Source organism: Rhinolophus sinicus, linkage group LG02 (assembly GCF_036562045.2).
Source record: "Rhinolophus sinicus isolate RSC01 linkage group LG02, ASM3656204v1, whole genome shotgun sequence".
In the NCBI taxonomy this organism is placed as follows: domain Eukaryota; kingdom Metazoa; phylum Chordata; class Mammalia; order Chiroptera; family Rhinolophidae; genus Rhinolophus; species Rhinolophus sinicus.
Genome location: NC_133752.1, coordinates 185,669,084 through 185,685,195, shown reverse-complemented (window position 1 = coordinate 185,685,195; position 16,112 = coordinate 185,669,084). Strand labels below are relative to the sequence as shown.

General features: G+C 35.7%; 1 protein-coding gene across 4 annotated transcripts in view; it reads left to right on the top strand.

Moving 5' to 3' along the window:
- SLC41A2 (solute carrier family 41 member 2) overlaps positions 1-14,179 on the top strand; it is a 105,915-nt gene extending 91,736 nt beyond the window's left edge. For all 4 annotated transcript variants that reach the window (XM_019728466.2, XM_074326246.1, XM_074326245.1 and 1 more), the window contains exon 11: positions 11,023-14,179. In XM_019728466.2, the coding sequence (XP_019584025.2) occupies positions 11,023-11,208 (186 nt within the window). In that variant the 3' untranslated portion in view covers positions 11,209-14,179. The remainder of the gene's footprint in view (positions 1-11,022) is intronic.
- The last annotated feature ends 1,933 nt before the right edge of the window (positions 14,180-16,112 follow it).

Genomic DNA, 16,112 nt, shown 5'->3' with positions numbered 1-16,112 from the left:
GGGATTAGAATATACCTCACTACCATAACCTAAGATTTTTCAGGCCCGACCAAGAAAATAAGTCCCAGTGATTCCCTAGGTAGTCATGCTGCCCTTTTTTTTTTTTTTTTTTAGCTTAGATATAGATTGTTTTATTTCACCTGTAATGTTAATTCAGTGATACCATGAAATGTTAGCAGTGGTTTGGGTTAGCCAAAAGAAAGTCCAAAACTATTCCATTATCTGTAACTATTATTTTGACCGTCTTGGGTGAAAGCTGTCTGCTTTGTGTGTCATCTCTTTATTCCGAGAATCTTGGGTTAATAGTCAACTTCCATGAATCATCTGAGGTGTTCTAGAGAACCTGTTTAGGTTCTCGAATGGTGTTCCTTTCCAGCTCTGCTAAGGTTCCTTCCATTTTTTACCCCCAGAAGATAGCAGGGGATGTTGCTAGTTAAGCTCATCCAGGGGTTATGAGGTCTTTGTTGTTGTTGTTGAATAATGTTCCTTTCAGACAGGGTCATGCAAGTACTTAGCAAAAGGATCAGGGACTATGTATTCGTCGTCATAGACTCAGCATCAGCCTGATACAGTAAATATTTATAAAATCCATAGTCAGCTTTATAGTATTCTTGGATTATTTTAGGCATTTTTGTTATATTTCTTCATTTAGATTCTGATTTCATTGAAAGCAGTCTTATTCTTCTCTGAATGTTCCAGAAAGCTTGTCACAGTGTTTTCTATGTTAGGTCTAAATAAATAACTTGTTAAATTGGATTCAAGATATATTGAGTGTACTTTCTATGGGAAATAGGGCAAATACTTCACAAAGTTTCACATCTAAAGAGATAACAGATCTATTGGAGAGGTGAAACACATACATAAAACAATTTGAAGGTGATGCTTTTGTAAAAAAGTAGTATATGCTTAGCAAGTACAAATAAAGTATTCTATAAATGACTATTTGTTATAACAGTGTAGATATTTTAACATCTTTGCCACTTAAAACAAAATTCTAAACTTGTTTTTGAAAGTAGTTTCACAATGAAATACTATATGAGTACTGCAAGGATAGTGAATGATCTATACAACTTTATACAACAATATATTCACAATATTGTGAATCTCACAAGCATAAGGTTGAGCAAAAAGAAGCCAGACACAAAAAGAGCCCATAATATATGCTTACATTTATAATAAGTATAGAAATAGGCATTAACAGCTAAATAAAAAAAAAGTAAATGAAGTTTGATAACTGACTTATGCCAGAATAGAACTGAGGCGAAGTAGGGAACAATAGCTTGTGCCTTTTAATTCAAAAACTGATGGGTGACCAAGCTCATTCTTGCCTCCCCCCACCCCCTTTGACAAGCTACTATTTTTGAATTCCTCATGTAGAAGGAGAATATGAACTAATATGTATTAAGTCTGTTAACTGCCAGTCTATGTATATTTTATTTACATTATTTTATCTAATCCTTTTAACAGTCCTCTGAAGTATGTGTAGTCTTCCCTACTTTCCAAGTGACAAAGGGGGGAAACTGAAATCTTGAAAAATTTGCCCAAGGTAATAGTCGTTAAGTGGTAGGTAAAATTTGAACATAGATTTTCATTATTCCAAAGCCTCTGTTCTGTCTCTTCCATCACAGGACAAGTGATGGAACTTCACCTGGTAATTTCATTATTTGTTAGTGGAGGCTGCCAGGAAGAGGCCCTGTCCTCTAGGGCAGGGATCAACACATGTTTTCTGGAAAGGGCCAGTCAACCTTTTAGGCTTTGCAGGCCTTCTGTGACTCTGTCACAAGCATTCAATTCTGCCGTGACAGTACAAAAGCAGCCATCCACAATATATAAATAAATGAGCATGGCTGTGTCCCTACAAAACTTTACTTATGGGCATGGAAAATTGAATTTCATATAATGTTCATGTGTCCCAAAATGCTATTCTTCCTTTGACTTTTTTCCAACCATTTGAAAATGTAAAAGCCATTCTTAGCATATGGGCCATACAGGTGGTAGGCCAGATGTGGCCTGCAGGCTGTCGTTGGTTGACTCCTGCTGTAGGGTGTTGCTGGGAAGAAAACCCTACCATTATATATATAGTAGGAGTCATTATATAGAAAGTAGGAGTCATTATATACAGAGTAGGAGTTTCCTTTCAAGAAAGGGAATGCAAATGTAAATTTACATCTAGAAATGTAAAGCGTAGAGTTTGATGAATTTTGACACATGTGTACACCCATATAACAACCACCACAATCAACATATAAAGCGTTACCTTTATCCCCCCAAAATTCCCGTACGTCCCTCAGTAGTCAGTTCCCTTTCACTATAAATTTTGTTTCCTTTTTCTAGAATGTCATATAAATGAATCTAAATATATGCTCTTTGTTGTCTCCTTGTTTTACTTGGCATGTTTTTCAAAGTTATCCATATTGTTACATATGTTAGTGATTCGTTCCATTTTTTGCTGCTTAGTACTCTGCTGTATGCCTATGCTGCAGTTGGTTTATCCATTCACCTGTTAATGAAAATTGGGTTTGAAAATGTGGTGTTCAGTCTGGGGCTATTATGCGTGAAGCTGCTGTGAACACATGCAAGTCGTTGTGTAGACATGTTTTCATTTCTCTTGGGTAAATAACCAGGAGTAGAACTGCTGGATCTTATGAAAAATGAAGGTTTAAATTTATAAGAAGCTGCCAGGTTGTTTTTCAAAGTGATTGTATCGTTCTGCGTTTCCATGAGTATGAGCGTTCCAGTTGCTCTACAGCCTCACCGTCACTTAGTGTTGTCAGTCCTTTTACTGTTAGCTATTCCAGTGGGTTTAAAGGTGATCGTAATTTACATTTACCTGATGACAAATGGTATTGCATATCTTTTCATGGGTTTATTGGCCATTCGTGTTTTCTTTTGAGGAGTCCAAATTTTATGTCCATTTAAAAAAAATTCAGTTGACTTACGGAGTTGTAAAATTTCTTTGTATATTCTGGATACAAGTCCTTTGTCAGATTTATGTAATGGAAATATTTTCTTCCAGTCTGTTCATTGCCCTTTTATTTTCTTAACCATATATTTTAAGAGCAGAAGTTTAAATTTTAATGAAGATTAGTTTATCAGTGTTTTTCATTATGGTTAGTGCTTTTTGTCCTAAGAAACCTTTGCCTATCTCTAGGTTGTAAAGGGTGTTTTTCCTATATTTTCTTTTAACATTTGTCTTGTTTTAGCTTTTATTTGGATCCCTGATTCAGTTGTTAATTTTTATATATGGCATGAGATATGGATATTTTTCCATATGACTACCCAGTTGTTCCAGTACCATTTATTGGGAAAACTATCCTTTCCCCTATTGAATGATCTTAGTTTTTGTGTGTGTGTGTTTTTTTTTTTGCCAAAAACCAATTTGCTGTATATATGTGGGTCTATTTCTACATTTTCTGTTTCATTTGAGCCTTAACATGTTTCTCTTTTAATTTTAGTCTCAAAAAGAAATCATTTACCATGCTTTTTAATTGCAAACTCTCTTCTTTATGTAGGTCTGAGTTCACTTATGTGAGTATTTATATTTTTACAGGTATAGATAAGCCAAATAACCAAATCTAATATAGATGTGTTTCTGTGTTCCTGCCAAATCAACACCCTTTTATTCTCTAGTCCTAACAGTCTTAGTGTACTAGCATTTCAACAGCAGCAGTAATTATATTTATGAATGCTTATGTGATGCTGTGTCTCAAACCTTATGGAAGTCCAAGTTCATTATGTTTGGGCTTTCATACTTGTCACTTCTCGTAACTGTTTTGTTCCTAAGATGTTAATTAGGTTAACTAACCATGTTCCTTTAGTACATGCAACTCTGTTCTCTGCTTTTTTCCATATTCTGTCTCTAACCAATGAAATTAGACCCTTCCATATAAAAAAAAAGATCTATTTTCTCAGTTTCAAATCTCAGCTCTTTCTTTGCCCTATTCCTTTTGTCCTCTCCCATAAAATGAGTTGTCTTCTTTTCAGGCAGTTTATGTTTCTTATGTCAAGAAAGTTCAGAGCTGTACTTCTGACTTTTCGTTTTATAAATAATTAAAATGTTTTTCAGGTAGTTCCATTTTCTAGCAGTATCCATTACTCAATTTCTATAGATTTCAAAGTTATCCTTTAAAAACTGTTTTTTGAGACCACATATCACCTAGTGAAATGAAGAAACAGATCTTTATATACTACTAAGCTTAGGTAAGGAAGGGGTTTTTGGTCATTGTTTAATGGGAATTTTCTTTATTGAGTTTTGTTTCTTATGAAGCAACATATATTCATCTTTGTAAAATTACCCGTCATCCCCAACTCAAAGACGACCACCTCAAATATTTTGGTGTGCTATTAAAAGAAAGATTTTTTAAAAATATTCCTGGAATTTTAATCGTATATTAAATATTGAATAGATGAACAACAATGACATGCACAAGGTATAAAGAATAATACAACGAACACCAGTACGCTCACCAGTCAGCTTAAGCAATATAATACATAGTACCAGTACGTATACCTTTTAAAGCCACCTATGTGCTTTCTCCTCCCAGAGCACAGGAAGGGGCACGTAAGTGGCGTTTTTATTGTTTCTGAATCGTATGGCTAACAACTCTTTGCTTTTCCTTATGATTTTACTGCATATATTTGGATACCCAAATTATATGTTTTTTTCATTTTGCATAGTTTTGAAATTTATAAAAGTGGAATCATAGCGCATATGTGTTTAAGTGACTTTCTTCTTCTGCTCAGTATTGTATTTGGGATTCGTTCATGTGTGTGACTGTTCATCTGTGTTACTAAAGTATAGGATTCGATTGTACAAATATTTTGTAATTTATTCATCCGTTCTTTTAATGGACTTTTAGATTGTTTGTAGTATTTTGCTATTAAAAACCAAGGCTATGAATATTATATATGTCTCCTGGAACACCTTTTAAGAGTTTCTTTTGGACAGAAGGTCTTAACCTTTTTTTGTGCCATGGACTCCTTGGGAATTTTGGTGAATATTATGGGCTCCTCCTAAGAGTAAGTTTCATTCATGTCCCACCTTCCCCCACCTGCTACCTCGCAAAAATAGTTCAGACCAAACTGAAGATGCTTTTGTCTGACCATCAGGAGTACATTTAATTCTTGTTGACTGATAATTCTAAATTCTTCTTAACAGACATTTAAATACTAGACTTTAATGAATAATGTTTCCAGTCTGGAAACTGGATTAGGGAAGCATATTTTTATAGGGGAAATGAATTCAGTCTTTGTAGGTTAGGGGTTAGGAAGAACTGGACTAATTTGCTTTTCCTGGTGTTTATTTGCATCGTATTTCCAAGCATTTCTCTCTCAAAGAAGTCAGCTTTCTTCATGTGATACACTAAGCCCTTACTGGTAATTGGAGCAGTGCAGGGAGGCGAGCCCTTGGGAATGTGGATTCTAGCTCAGAGAAGGAGCTGGCCGAGAGAATCACTATCGTTCACAGCAAATATATATTTTTGTACTTTATATGCCTATTCAAATTCCAAGTAATACATCTTGAACATGCATAATTAGCTGAGGCTACACAACCGCCTTTTCAGAAGGAATATTTATCTAAAAACGTTATGCATATTTCATAAAGAACAAACAGATGATGTAAAAACACAGTTTACCCTTGATTTGATTTTTGATTTGTTTCCCTGGTGAAAAGCATGCATTGCTTAAATAATCATTTAGTTTTGAAATAGAAAGTTTGCATTCAGAAGTATCTTATACTTATTGCGATTTTTAATAATTCATTATAACAGTGCCCAAGGAAACACTGATATTCTTTGTTACTGTGCAACAAAATGAATAAATTTAAACGTGCTTGAACTTTAAGTCACCACAATACCTTTAAAAAGAGATTGCGTGGAAGGGAACTTAAACAAATCCCGTTGCTGGAATACAAATGTAGGATGGTGGGCAAAGAAATGCAAAGGTTAGGAGAACAACCATGACACAATTTGTGACAACAAATTTCTTGTATGTTAGAGCTAGAACAGACTGTGAAGACATAAATTCATCCATTTGAAAGAAGCCTCCCTGAGCCAAACTGAGGCTCAAAATGGTGAAAATTCATTATTCCAATAAACTTTTAAGTAAAGGTATTAAATTTTTAGCATAATAACCAACAAACAATGATGTTGGCACTAATTTACTGAGTCCTTCTCTGTAGCAGACATTTGCTTATTCCTCTACATATATTATTTAATTTCTGCGACCAGTCCATGAGGTAGGTTTTGGTAATCACATTTTAAAGATGAGGAAACTAAGACTTAGACGTTTTTTCACTTGTTGACAGTAACACAGTTATTTAGGGGTAGGGCCCCTTCAACAATGACAAATGTTTGTTTCAAGCTTATCATATGTAAGTGTTTTGTTAGAAACCAAGGAATCAAATAGAAAGAAGACATGATTTTCTCCTCCCCTTGATTTACATGTTAGATCTCTAGAAGCTAACATGTAAGAACATGTTAGATCAGTAGCTTTCAGTGGTTTTGACCACAACCCTCAGTAAGACATATGTTTATATTGAAACTAAAGCACACATATTTATATATTTTATTTATAGCTAAATATATGTCATTTCATAGCCAAACCATTTTATGAAATATGCCTACTGTGGGCTCTATGTTCTACACTTTCTATTCTCTTCCATTCTATTCTGTTTTATTCTATTGCATTTTTTTTAAAAGACCAGTCACATTAAATAACTTCATAACCCATTCATGGATCATATATTGAAAAAGTATATCTATATATGGAGAGAAGAGAGAGAGATTTTGTGTGTGTGTGTGTGTGTGTGTGTGTGTGTAAAACACTAGATACTAATAGTCCTCCTGAGCTCCTTTAGTTTTTTCTGTTTTTTATCTCCATATTGACTTGGTTTGCTAATTTTGCTTTCTCAATTCAAGAAGTTGCCTACAAACTTGGAGTTATGGTAGATGAGGATTTACCTATCGTACCCCATGCCTTATTTCCCCAACTTACATCTTCCTGATATTATAATGCCTAATTTTTATTTAATAAATAAGTAGTGTTTATATTCTGTGACTATAAATATCATTTATCACATAGCCAAGTAGTATATATTTCCGTTTTTGAAGTCTGTTTTTAATTTTTTCTGGAGATAATTGCCCATTCTTTTTTTCACTTGCATAATTCTCTACGTACCTATGCTTATTTTTTTTCCAAGTATTCCATCATAACTATCACAGAGCTATAATTAGTTTTTGTCCCCATACTATTACATCCGATAATTTGCCATTTTGCCTTTATCCTGGAGTCCTCGTTTCCAAAGTGCTTCATCCTCCTGCTCTGTCTGACTCTGGCTCCCAGCTCACTACAAGCTCTCTTCCTGGATCCTTCCTTCACTGCTGTCTCAGGTTGGCTCTTCTATCTCCTGGATCCCAGCATTTTCTCTTTCTTGGTTCTCTCCCTCGCTTTGCATGAATACATTTCAAGAACGTTCCAAAGGAAGAGAACGTGGAGAAAACTTTCCAAGTGCATGCGTGTCTTAAAGTGCTGTTAGTTTACCTTCAACACTTGGTAGGTAAATTGGGCACAGAATTACAGACTGGAAATAGTTTCTCTCGGGATTTTGAGGGCATTGCTCCCTTGTCTCCCAGTGTTACTGTGGGAAAAGTCAGATTCTTGTTTCTTCGTGTATGACCTGTTTGGTTTTTAATTATAGCAAATACTTATTATGTTCTAATTATTCTGCACTATTTAATCCTCACATCATCATCTCTATGAGATAGAGATTATTTTCGCTTTTATAGGAAGGAGACTGAAGCAGGGAGAGGTTAAGTAGCTTGGAAGCAGGAGAAGGCTATTGGCGGGGCACGTCACTGCTGGAGGATGGGGGGTGGCCTCCAAATGTGAATGTTTAATCTCTTTTCTTGGGGGGTTCTACTCCTCCCTGCCACTGTCCTTGGGACAACATAAGGGTCTAAAGGAATCCCATTAACTCTGCAGACTTTCAATTCATCCTCCTTCTCAGCCAATGCCTCATAGTTCCTAATATCCTTGAGTCCTGAATCTTTCCCATTCGGTTTCTCCAGAAAACACCCCTTACTTTTCCTACCTGGGGAAGAGAGTTGCAAGAATGATGAGAGAATACAGACGTTTGCTCCATCTATACACAGACATTGAAATAATTCTTAAATAAGCCTCAGTACCCCTTGGTACTTACAAGTCCAAACCTTTCATGAAGTCTGCAGGGCCTCCTTCCTGACTTCCGTTCTCAGGTTCCCCTCTGTGTAGGTATTCTAAGTTGTAGCTCGGGCCGCCCTGGTCAGTGAGTTACCACTGCCCCAGCTGCTTACATTTTTTTATTATGAAATACAAATTTATAGGAAGTAATATAGCCACATGTTTAGCACTCAGCTTTATCAACCCTTAACAAATTATTTAAGCAACTATTTCAAAATGATCAATAAAAATACATCGTATATATGGTTGGTGGTTCTTGCGTGTCCCTTCCTGGTCTCCTTTAATTCCCTCTTTATCAGTTATCAGCATTCTGAATTGGTATGTACCATTGCCACGCTATACTGTAGTTACAGATGTGTATCTATAAACAATGCATGGTCTTTCATATTTATAAAACGTATTAGAATCGTATACTTCGCATAGTCTTCTACTGCTTTTCTTCATTCAACCTTATGCTTTTGAGACATATTCATGTCGATTCATGTAGCTCTTTTTCATTCATTTTTAGCTTCTATGTAGTGTTCATTTGTATGACTAAGAGTTGAGTTAGCCCTTCTTCTGTCAGCAGACATTTCAGGTTATTTCCTTTTACAGGGTTTTGACTTTTACAGCAATGATGGAACACATATTCTTGCACATTTCTCCTCGTGTGCATGTATGCAGAGCTTCCACAAGCACCCCAAGCTATTGGTCCTCTCAGTCCTTGGGCAGCCCCATGGGACCTGCGCTCAGTACAACCTCCAGACCAGTCTCCTTTAGCCATGAACAGTTTTGTCCTTTCACCCATGTTGCAGAAGGAAAAAATATTGGGTTTTTATGTGGAATTGATGAATTAAGGAGATGCACATCTTCGAATTTAATAAATAGTGTCAAATAGTGCTCCAAAGTAGTTGTGCCAGTTCACACTCTTGTTCCCCACGTAGAGCTCTTATTTACCAGAACAACGCACTGAGCTGATGGATGGAAACTTGGGCTTTGGTGTTAGACTGTGTGAGTTCGAGCCTGACTCCACCTACGAGCTGTGTGATCTTGGGCAGGTTTCTTATACTCTGCATGCGCCTTAGTGCCCTCATATGTCCCAAAGGGGTAGTAATAATCCACAGCATATTCTATAATAGATATGTTTGAAGAATTCACTCACTTCATACATATGAACCGCTTTGAACACTGCATGGCCCCATAACAGACCGTTTCAAAAACAATGTTTGTTATTATTATTGTTTAAAAGTTGATTTTTGCCCGTCAGATGGGTATGAAATGGAATTTAAGGTGGTTGTAATTGGCATTCCTGTGTTACTAGTGAGGTTGAGCATCTTTTCATCTGTTTATTGGAGCTTTAGATTCCTTTTCTAATCTACTGGATTATTTCTTTTTCTCATGAACTGTAGGAGTTCTCTGTATATTCTTTCTAAATATTCTGAATACTGATTTTTTGTCAGTTATATGCAATGCATTTTTTTTCCAAGCCTGTTGTATGATTTTTAACTTAATTTATGGTATTTTTGAACCACAGAAATCTTTAATGTAGTTTATAAACTGTTCCTTTAATTGTGCCTTTTAGTTATGAAATCATTCCCTACATCAAGGTCATAAAGACATTCTCTTATAAAACATTTTAAGTATTTATTTTTGTACTTGAGTCTTTACCTAGAATTGATATGGGGGTATGAGGTAAGGATGCCATATTATTTCTTTGTAGATGAGTCAGCATTTTCTCCTGAGTTAGGGGTCAGCACATATTTTCTGTAAAAGTCCAGAGAGCAAATATCTCAGGTTTTGTGGACCACGTGGTCTCTGTCACAACTACATACCGTGTTTCCCTGAAAATAAGACCTAGCCGGACCATCAGCTCTAATGTGTCTTTTGGAGCAAAAATTAATATAAGACCTGGTCTTTTTTTACTATAATATCAGACCAGGTATAGTATAATATAATATAATATAATATAATATAATATAATATAATATAATATAATATAATATAATATAATATATAATAATGTAATACCTGGACTTATATTAATTTTTGCTCCAAAAGACGCATTAGAGATGATTGTCCGGCTAGGTCTTATTTTCGGGGAAACATGGTAGTTATATCATCGTAACACCAAAGCAGGTTACTTAACCTCTCTGACTCAATTTCTCCAAATGGACATGAGTGATAGTAATAGCACCTATTTCATGAGAATGTTCTGAGGATTAAATAGTAGACTAAATAGACAATGAGTAAACAAATGGTAGTCTTGTGTTCCAGTAAAGTTTTATTTATAAAAATAGGCAGCAGATGATGTAATACAGAATTGTACACCTGAAATCTATGTAATTTGACTAACAATTGTCACCCCAATAAATTTAAAAACTAAATTAAAAAAAAACAGGCAGCCAGTTGAATTTGACCCACAGGCTCTAGTTTGCCAACTCCTGCTCTAGACGATTCTCCCATTCAACGCAGATGTTATACAAGGAATTAGTAAACTATGTGTATCAGGTGTATGCCATATATTATATACATTTATTTATACAAATATGTGATATTATAATACATATATAATATTCATTTGTGTATCTTTTTTGCCAGTCTTAAAGCCTCATTCTCTTTGGAACTGTTGTTTTGTCCTGCACACATGACTCACTCAATCAGCCAATGTCTTTGTTGAATCTCTACTTACTCCAGTAACAGAGACTGGACTGAGATGCCTGCTGTTCACTTTCAGCAAGCAGTGGTTAGCTTCTGGCCCTGTTTACGAGGCCGGGAACGTCCACTGTCCCGGTGACAGGAGTAATCTCTGGTGTTCTCTTCTAGGTATTTACCTTACTGTGGATCGCCGACTGGATGGTCCATCACTTCTGGAGGAAAGGAAAGGACCCGGATAGTTTCTCCATCCCCTACCTGACGGCTTTGGGTGATCTGCTCGGGACAGCATTGTTAGCCTTAAGTTTTCATTTTCTTTGGCTCATTGGAGATCGAGATGGAGATGTCGGAGACTAATTAATCCTACAAACTATTCTCAAGTTACCAAGGAGGAAAACATGAGACAGCCACTTGTGGCTCTTTTCCAGAAATCTTAAATCAGTAGTTTGACTTCTGCCAGGGTAATCTTCAGTTGGCCCTGATTCAATTAAATGGCCTTAACATTTTTTAAAGGACTTGGTGTTGAAACCAGAGTGAACAGTGTTTGTGCTGCTGTTCATAGAATAAATGATAATTTGGCATAGACCTAGATACCAGCTCAAGCTCTGAAATAAATAGGAAAGGATATAGGATGTTTACAATGAATAATTTTAAAACCACAGACATTGCAGAAATGTACTTTATTATTGTTTGACTTATAATGTCAGTTCAGAGGAAACAATTCTAGTTTAGCCTTTCTTGTCTCACAAATGTGTTGTACCACAAAGCATACTAGAAAATGAAAGGGGCCCAACAAAACTTTTAATAGTTTTAATTATACCTACCTCTCTGCTAGCTGAGGGTAAATTTGCCCATTACTTGCTCCTAACCTGACCTAAATATATTTTGCTGAGCCTAAGATAAATTCACTTTTACCTGCTTCTGTGAATTTCCCTGTGCCAATGCTCATTTAATTTCAACTCTGCAGAATGACCTTGAGAGATCTTTAATGAAAGCAATGGGTCATTTTTTATCTTTGATTTGTTGAAAGAATGTTGATCTTTTTAAAAGACTTGATAGTCAAAAACAGAAGATGCATTTATAGAGACAATATGGTATGAGATAGTATGTGTTTGTGTGTGTGTGTGTGCGAGAGAGAGAGAGAAGCTTTTGATGGAGAACTGATAGTAAAAATAACAGTGCTATTAGAATATTAATATTATATAGTTATTCTTAAACACATTTTATTGAAAGGCTTTGGTCATTTGGTCCAAAAATTTTGCTACTACCCAGAATTTAGTATTTCTTACCTACATTATAATTAATAATTTCTTATTTAAAAAACTGTACCATTTAGTATAACCAGATATTATAAGATTTAGAATGAGCGATTCGTTTGCTCTTCTGAAAAACAAACAAATTAAGTTTACCATTTTAAAAGAGAAAATGGTGGGTTACTTCAATGATTGTTCATGCCTGTACATAGCACTTGTTTGCATAGGCTTATTTCTACATGAGACTCTTATCATATACACTGCTGTGTCTCTCAAATATTTTTCTAAAACGCCGATCAATATTCCAGACACTTGACCACACCTTAGTTATTCAATAGGTAAGCGTTTTTATATTACACATAGTCCATTTTTTAAAATGCAATGAAGTCTCTTAAGACCAGATATTTAATAATTTAACTGATAGGAGAAGAAAAATGCTTATTAACTTGGATCATCATGGGTTAAGTTGTGAGTTAGTGTTAACATTATATAAATAGTAGGTTGTTTATAAATATATTAGGGGAAGTGTTCCTATTAATGTCTTTAAAATAAGGGGACTGTGGTTTAAAGTTATATATATTTTTGCTTATTTTAAAACTTTAATTATCTCATTCTTCTGCCTTTTAATGAAGCTTCTAAGGCAGAGAGCTGAACTAATTATAGAATTTCTCCTTTGGAGAGTTATAATGTCACATAGTGAACATTCTTATAAAAGAAAGAATGATTAAGTTAAGTTGATGAATATTTATCTGCAAAGATATTTTATTTAAAAAATCCATAAATAATTTATTTGATTTTATTGTAAACATAAAATAGTTTTTTTGATTTTTTTATTTTGATTTTTTAACATAAAATAGTGAACAGCAAACCACATTTTAAAAGCATTTATCAATAACTTTATTCTAGTGCATTAGATAATCTAATGCATATTCAAATACACTATTATTTAGTTCCTACAACAGTACCTGTGAAATAGGTCAGGTAGATATTGCTATCTCTATTTAACAACGTTAGAAACTGAAACTAGAGAAGTTACATTTTTAAGGTTGCACAGCTGCAAAGTGACCAAATTGTGACTAAATTCCAGGTTTCCACTCACCTAAGCCAGCACTCTTTCTGTGACCCGCCAAATGTACCAGGAGCACCTACCTAATTATCTGAGAGGAAATCAACTGGAGAAATAGGATTTTCTAAAGTCGAACAGAGTAGTGCTATATCCTTTAGATTTCAGACAAGGAAACGTCCGTTTAATGTATCTTAATGGTTAGTATAACCAACTCTAAATTATTCATGTTCCTAAGACCAAGGAAAACACAGATAAATGAAAATGTTAGAATAAAGAACAATGCCTTATTTCATAGAATGTTTAATTGCTACCACCCTTCCCAGAACTAGTCATTTTCCATAGATGCTGATAAATAACTAGGATAACTGATGTAAGTGGTCTCTCCTTTGCTACCTAATCTTGGTTACAGCAACAAAATGTCTAAAAGGCATGTAATAGAAATAAAAAAAAATAGACATGGAAAAATCAGTCACTGGTTAGCTGAATTGACTTATAAAACGGATATAGATTCCTTTAAAATTTTTTACTGGTTCTTTTGCAAACCTTTACATAAGTATGCAACGGATAAGATAACTTCTTTTATTTACCCACAAAACCCGTTTATTATGTCTTACAGAATGTGAATTCACAGTATTTTTATACAGTCTAGAAATTGCTGCTTTCCAAACTTCTTCCTTTCACTAATCTATTAGACACTTTATTTATACACAGATAATTTTTTAAAACATATTTTTCATTCTTGTCCACCAACCATTTTTTCCTTTAAAAAATAAAGTTTTTTAGAACACGATAAAATGGAAACTTAGGGTAATGCATCTTCTGGAAAACACCAAAAATTCCACATCATAGTCTATCAGTGATGTAGCCAAATGAAGTACATTTTTAAGTCTTTCAGTAATTGGGCTTCCTTGCCTTATAATAAACAGTATAGTGTACCCGTTTATAATGGGCGTCTTCCATCTTTGAATTGTTGTAAACTCAAATAAGAATAAAATTTAACAAATATTTACCCAGCCTTATTGTACTTCTTGATAAACTAGATATACATTGAGCCTGTGTGGAATTCACCTAGAAGAGACTAGGGTGATCTATGTATGCACATTGTATTTATGAGTATAATAAATTGGGCTTTGGCCATGCCTGGACCTCCAATCCATTGCTTTACCATTTTTTCACTGTTGAGTACTCCCCTCATTTTTCAGCTTAGATTCCTGGGTCCATCAATCCATACACCCTGAACTGCCACCTATTTCATACTTCCTGGACAGCTCTGGTTAAACACAGCTCTCTGCCTGTGCTATGACTGCTCGGACAGATCTTTAAATTTATAACCTCAGACATCAAGTTACCCTTTCACCGTCCAGCCGCCGACTGTGTTTCTCTAGTCACTTCTCTCTGGGAGATCAGGCTTTTGTCCCCGCCACTCAACTGAAAGAATTTCAATATCATCAACAGTCTCTTTGTCACCAAATCCAGTGACTAATTCTCAATACGAATTCTCGTCTCAGTCTCTAAAAATATTTGACAGTCTCCTTCCTCCTTAAAATGCTTTCTTCACTTGGCCAAAATCTGCCTTTTGCTTTCTTTTCTACACCCCTGGAAGCCCCTTCTCTGTCTTCCTGATTGTTCCTCCTCAAGCTCTAAATTTTGAGATGCCCTACAGCTCAGTTTTTACCATCGCTTCTCTATCTACTTTTTCTCCCTAGGTGACCTCACCTGTCTCATTGTTTTCAAGGCCATTTATACCGATTCTTTCCAAATTCATTTCTCCAGTCCAGGACTCTCACCTGAGTTACAAATGCCCGCTGGACAACTCCACTCCAGTGACTGCTAGGTATCTCAAATATCTGAATAACACTATTAACCGCTGTTAACCTAATTAACACGTATGGACCACTATATCCAGCAATGGCAGAGTACATTAAGGGCTGATCTTAATATGTAAAAACTTTTATAAATCAGGGGAAAAAAAGACCAACAACAAAATAGTAAAATAGCCAAAGACAGATGGTTCATAAAAAAAAAATTTTTTTTTTAAAGCTTGGTTTCACACAAATTGAAAGAAATGCTAATTAAAATCACACTGAGATACCGTTTCTCACCTATCAAACTGGCAAAAATTCAAAATCGGATACAACATTTTTTTGGCAAGGCTGTAAGGAAACAGAAAAATTTGCTGGTGGCAAATGTTAAATTTACCATGATAGAGCTCTGTAAAGGGGAACCAGGCCATGTCGACCACAATTAGAGAGGCACTTGTCATTTGATCCTGTAGTCCCACTATTACCACCATTAGACCCAGGCAAGTGAGGCTTCTGCCCTGGGGCCCTCTGTCACATGCAGTGGTTGGGAAACTATGGTCAGTGGGCTAATACCAGTTCACTGCCTGTCTTTGTAAATAAAGTTTTATTAGAAATACATCTATGCCCATTTGTTTACATACTGTCTTTGGCTGCTTTCCCTCTATAAGAGCAGAATTGAGTAGCTGTGAAAGAGACCATATAGCCTACAAAGCCTAAAGTATTTACTACCTGGCCTACTTATACCCATAAAAGTTCACCCACCCCTGTTTTAGAGTGAATTACTCACATTTTATTTCTAAGTCTCCCTGAGGTACCTGGGACTAACCAAGATCAGCAGTGCCATCCAGGCAGGGTGTCCCAACCTGAAACTGGTCCTGTATGGGTCCCATTTGCATGAAGCAACTACCTCACAGTTCTTATAAGTCACTGTCCAATGCCTGGGACCAGCCAAGCTGGCGACCCCAGTTCCTGTTTGTCCCCTTCAGGGAGAGCTCCTTGTGTGGGGTCAACCAGATGCCCCTAGGAAGTCAGACTCCTGCCTATGGGGTAGTCCCAGGACTCTCTGACGGGCCCCAGTTCCAGGAAGACAAATGGTGAGCTGATCATTCTCACTTTCCAGAAAGATAATGGGCTGCCAGG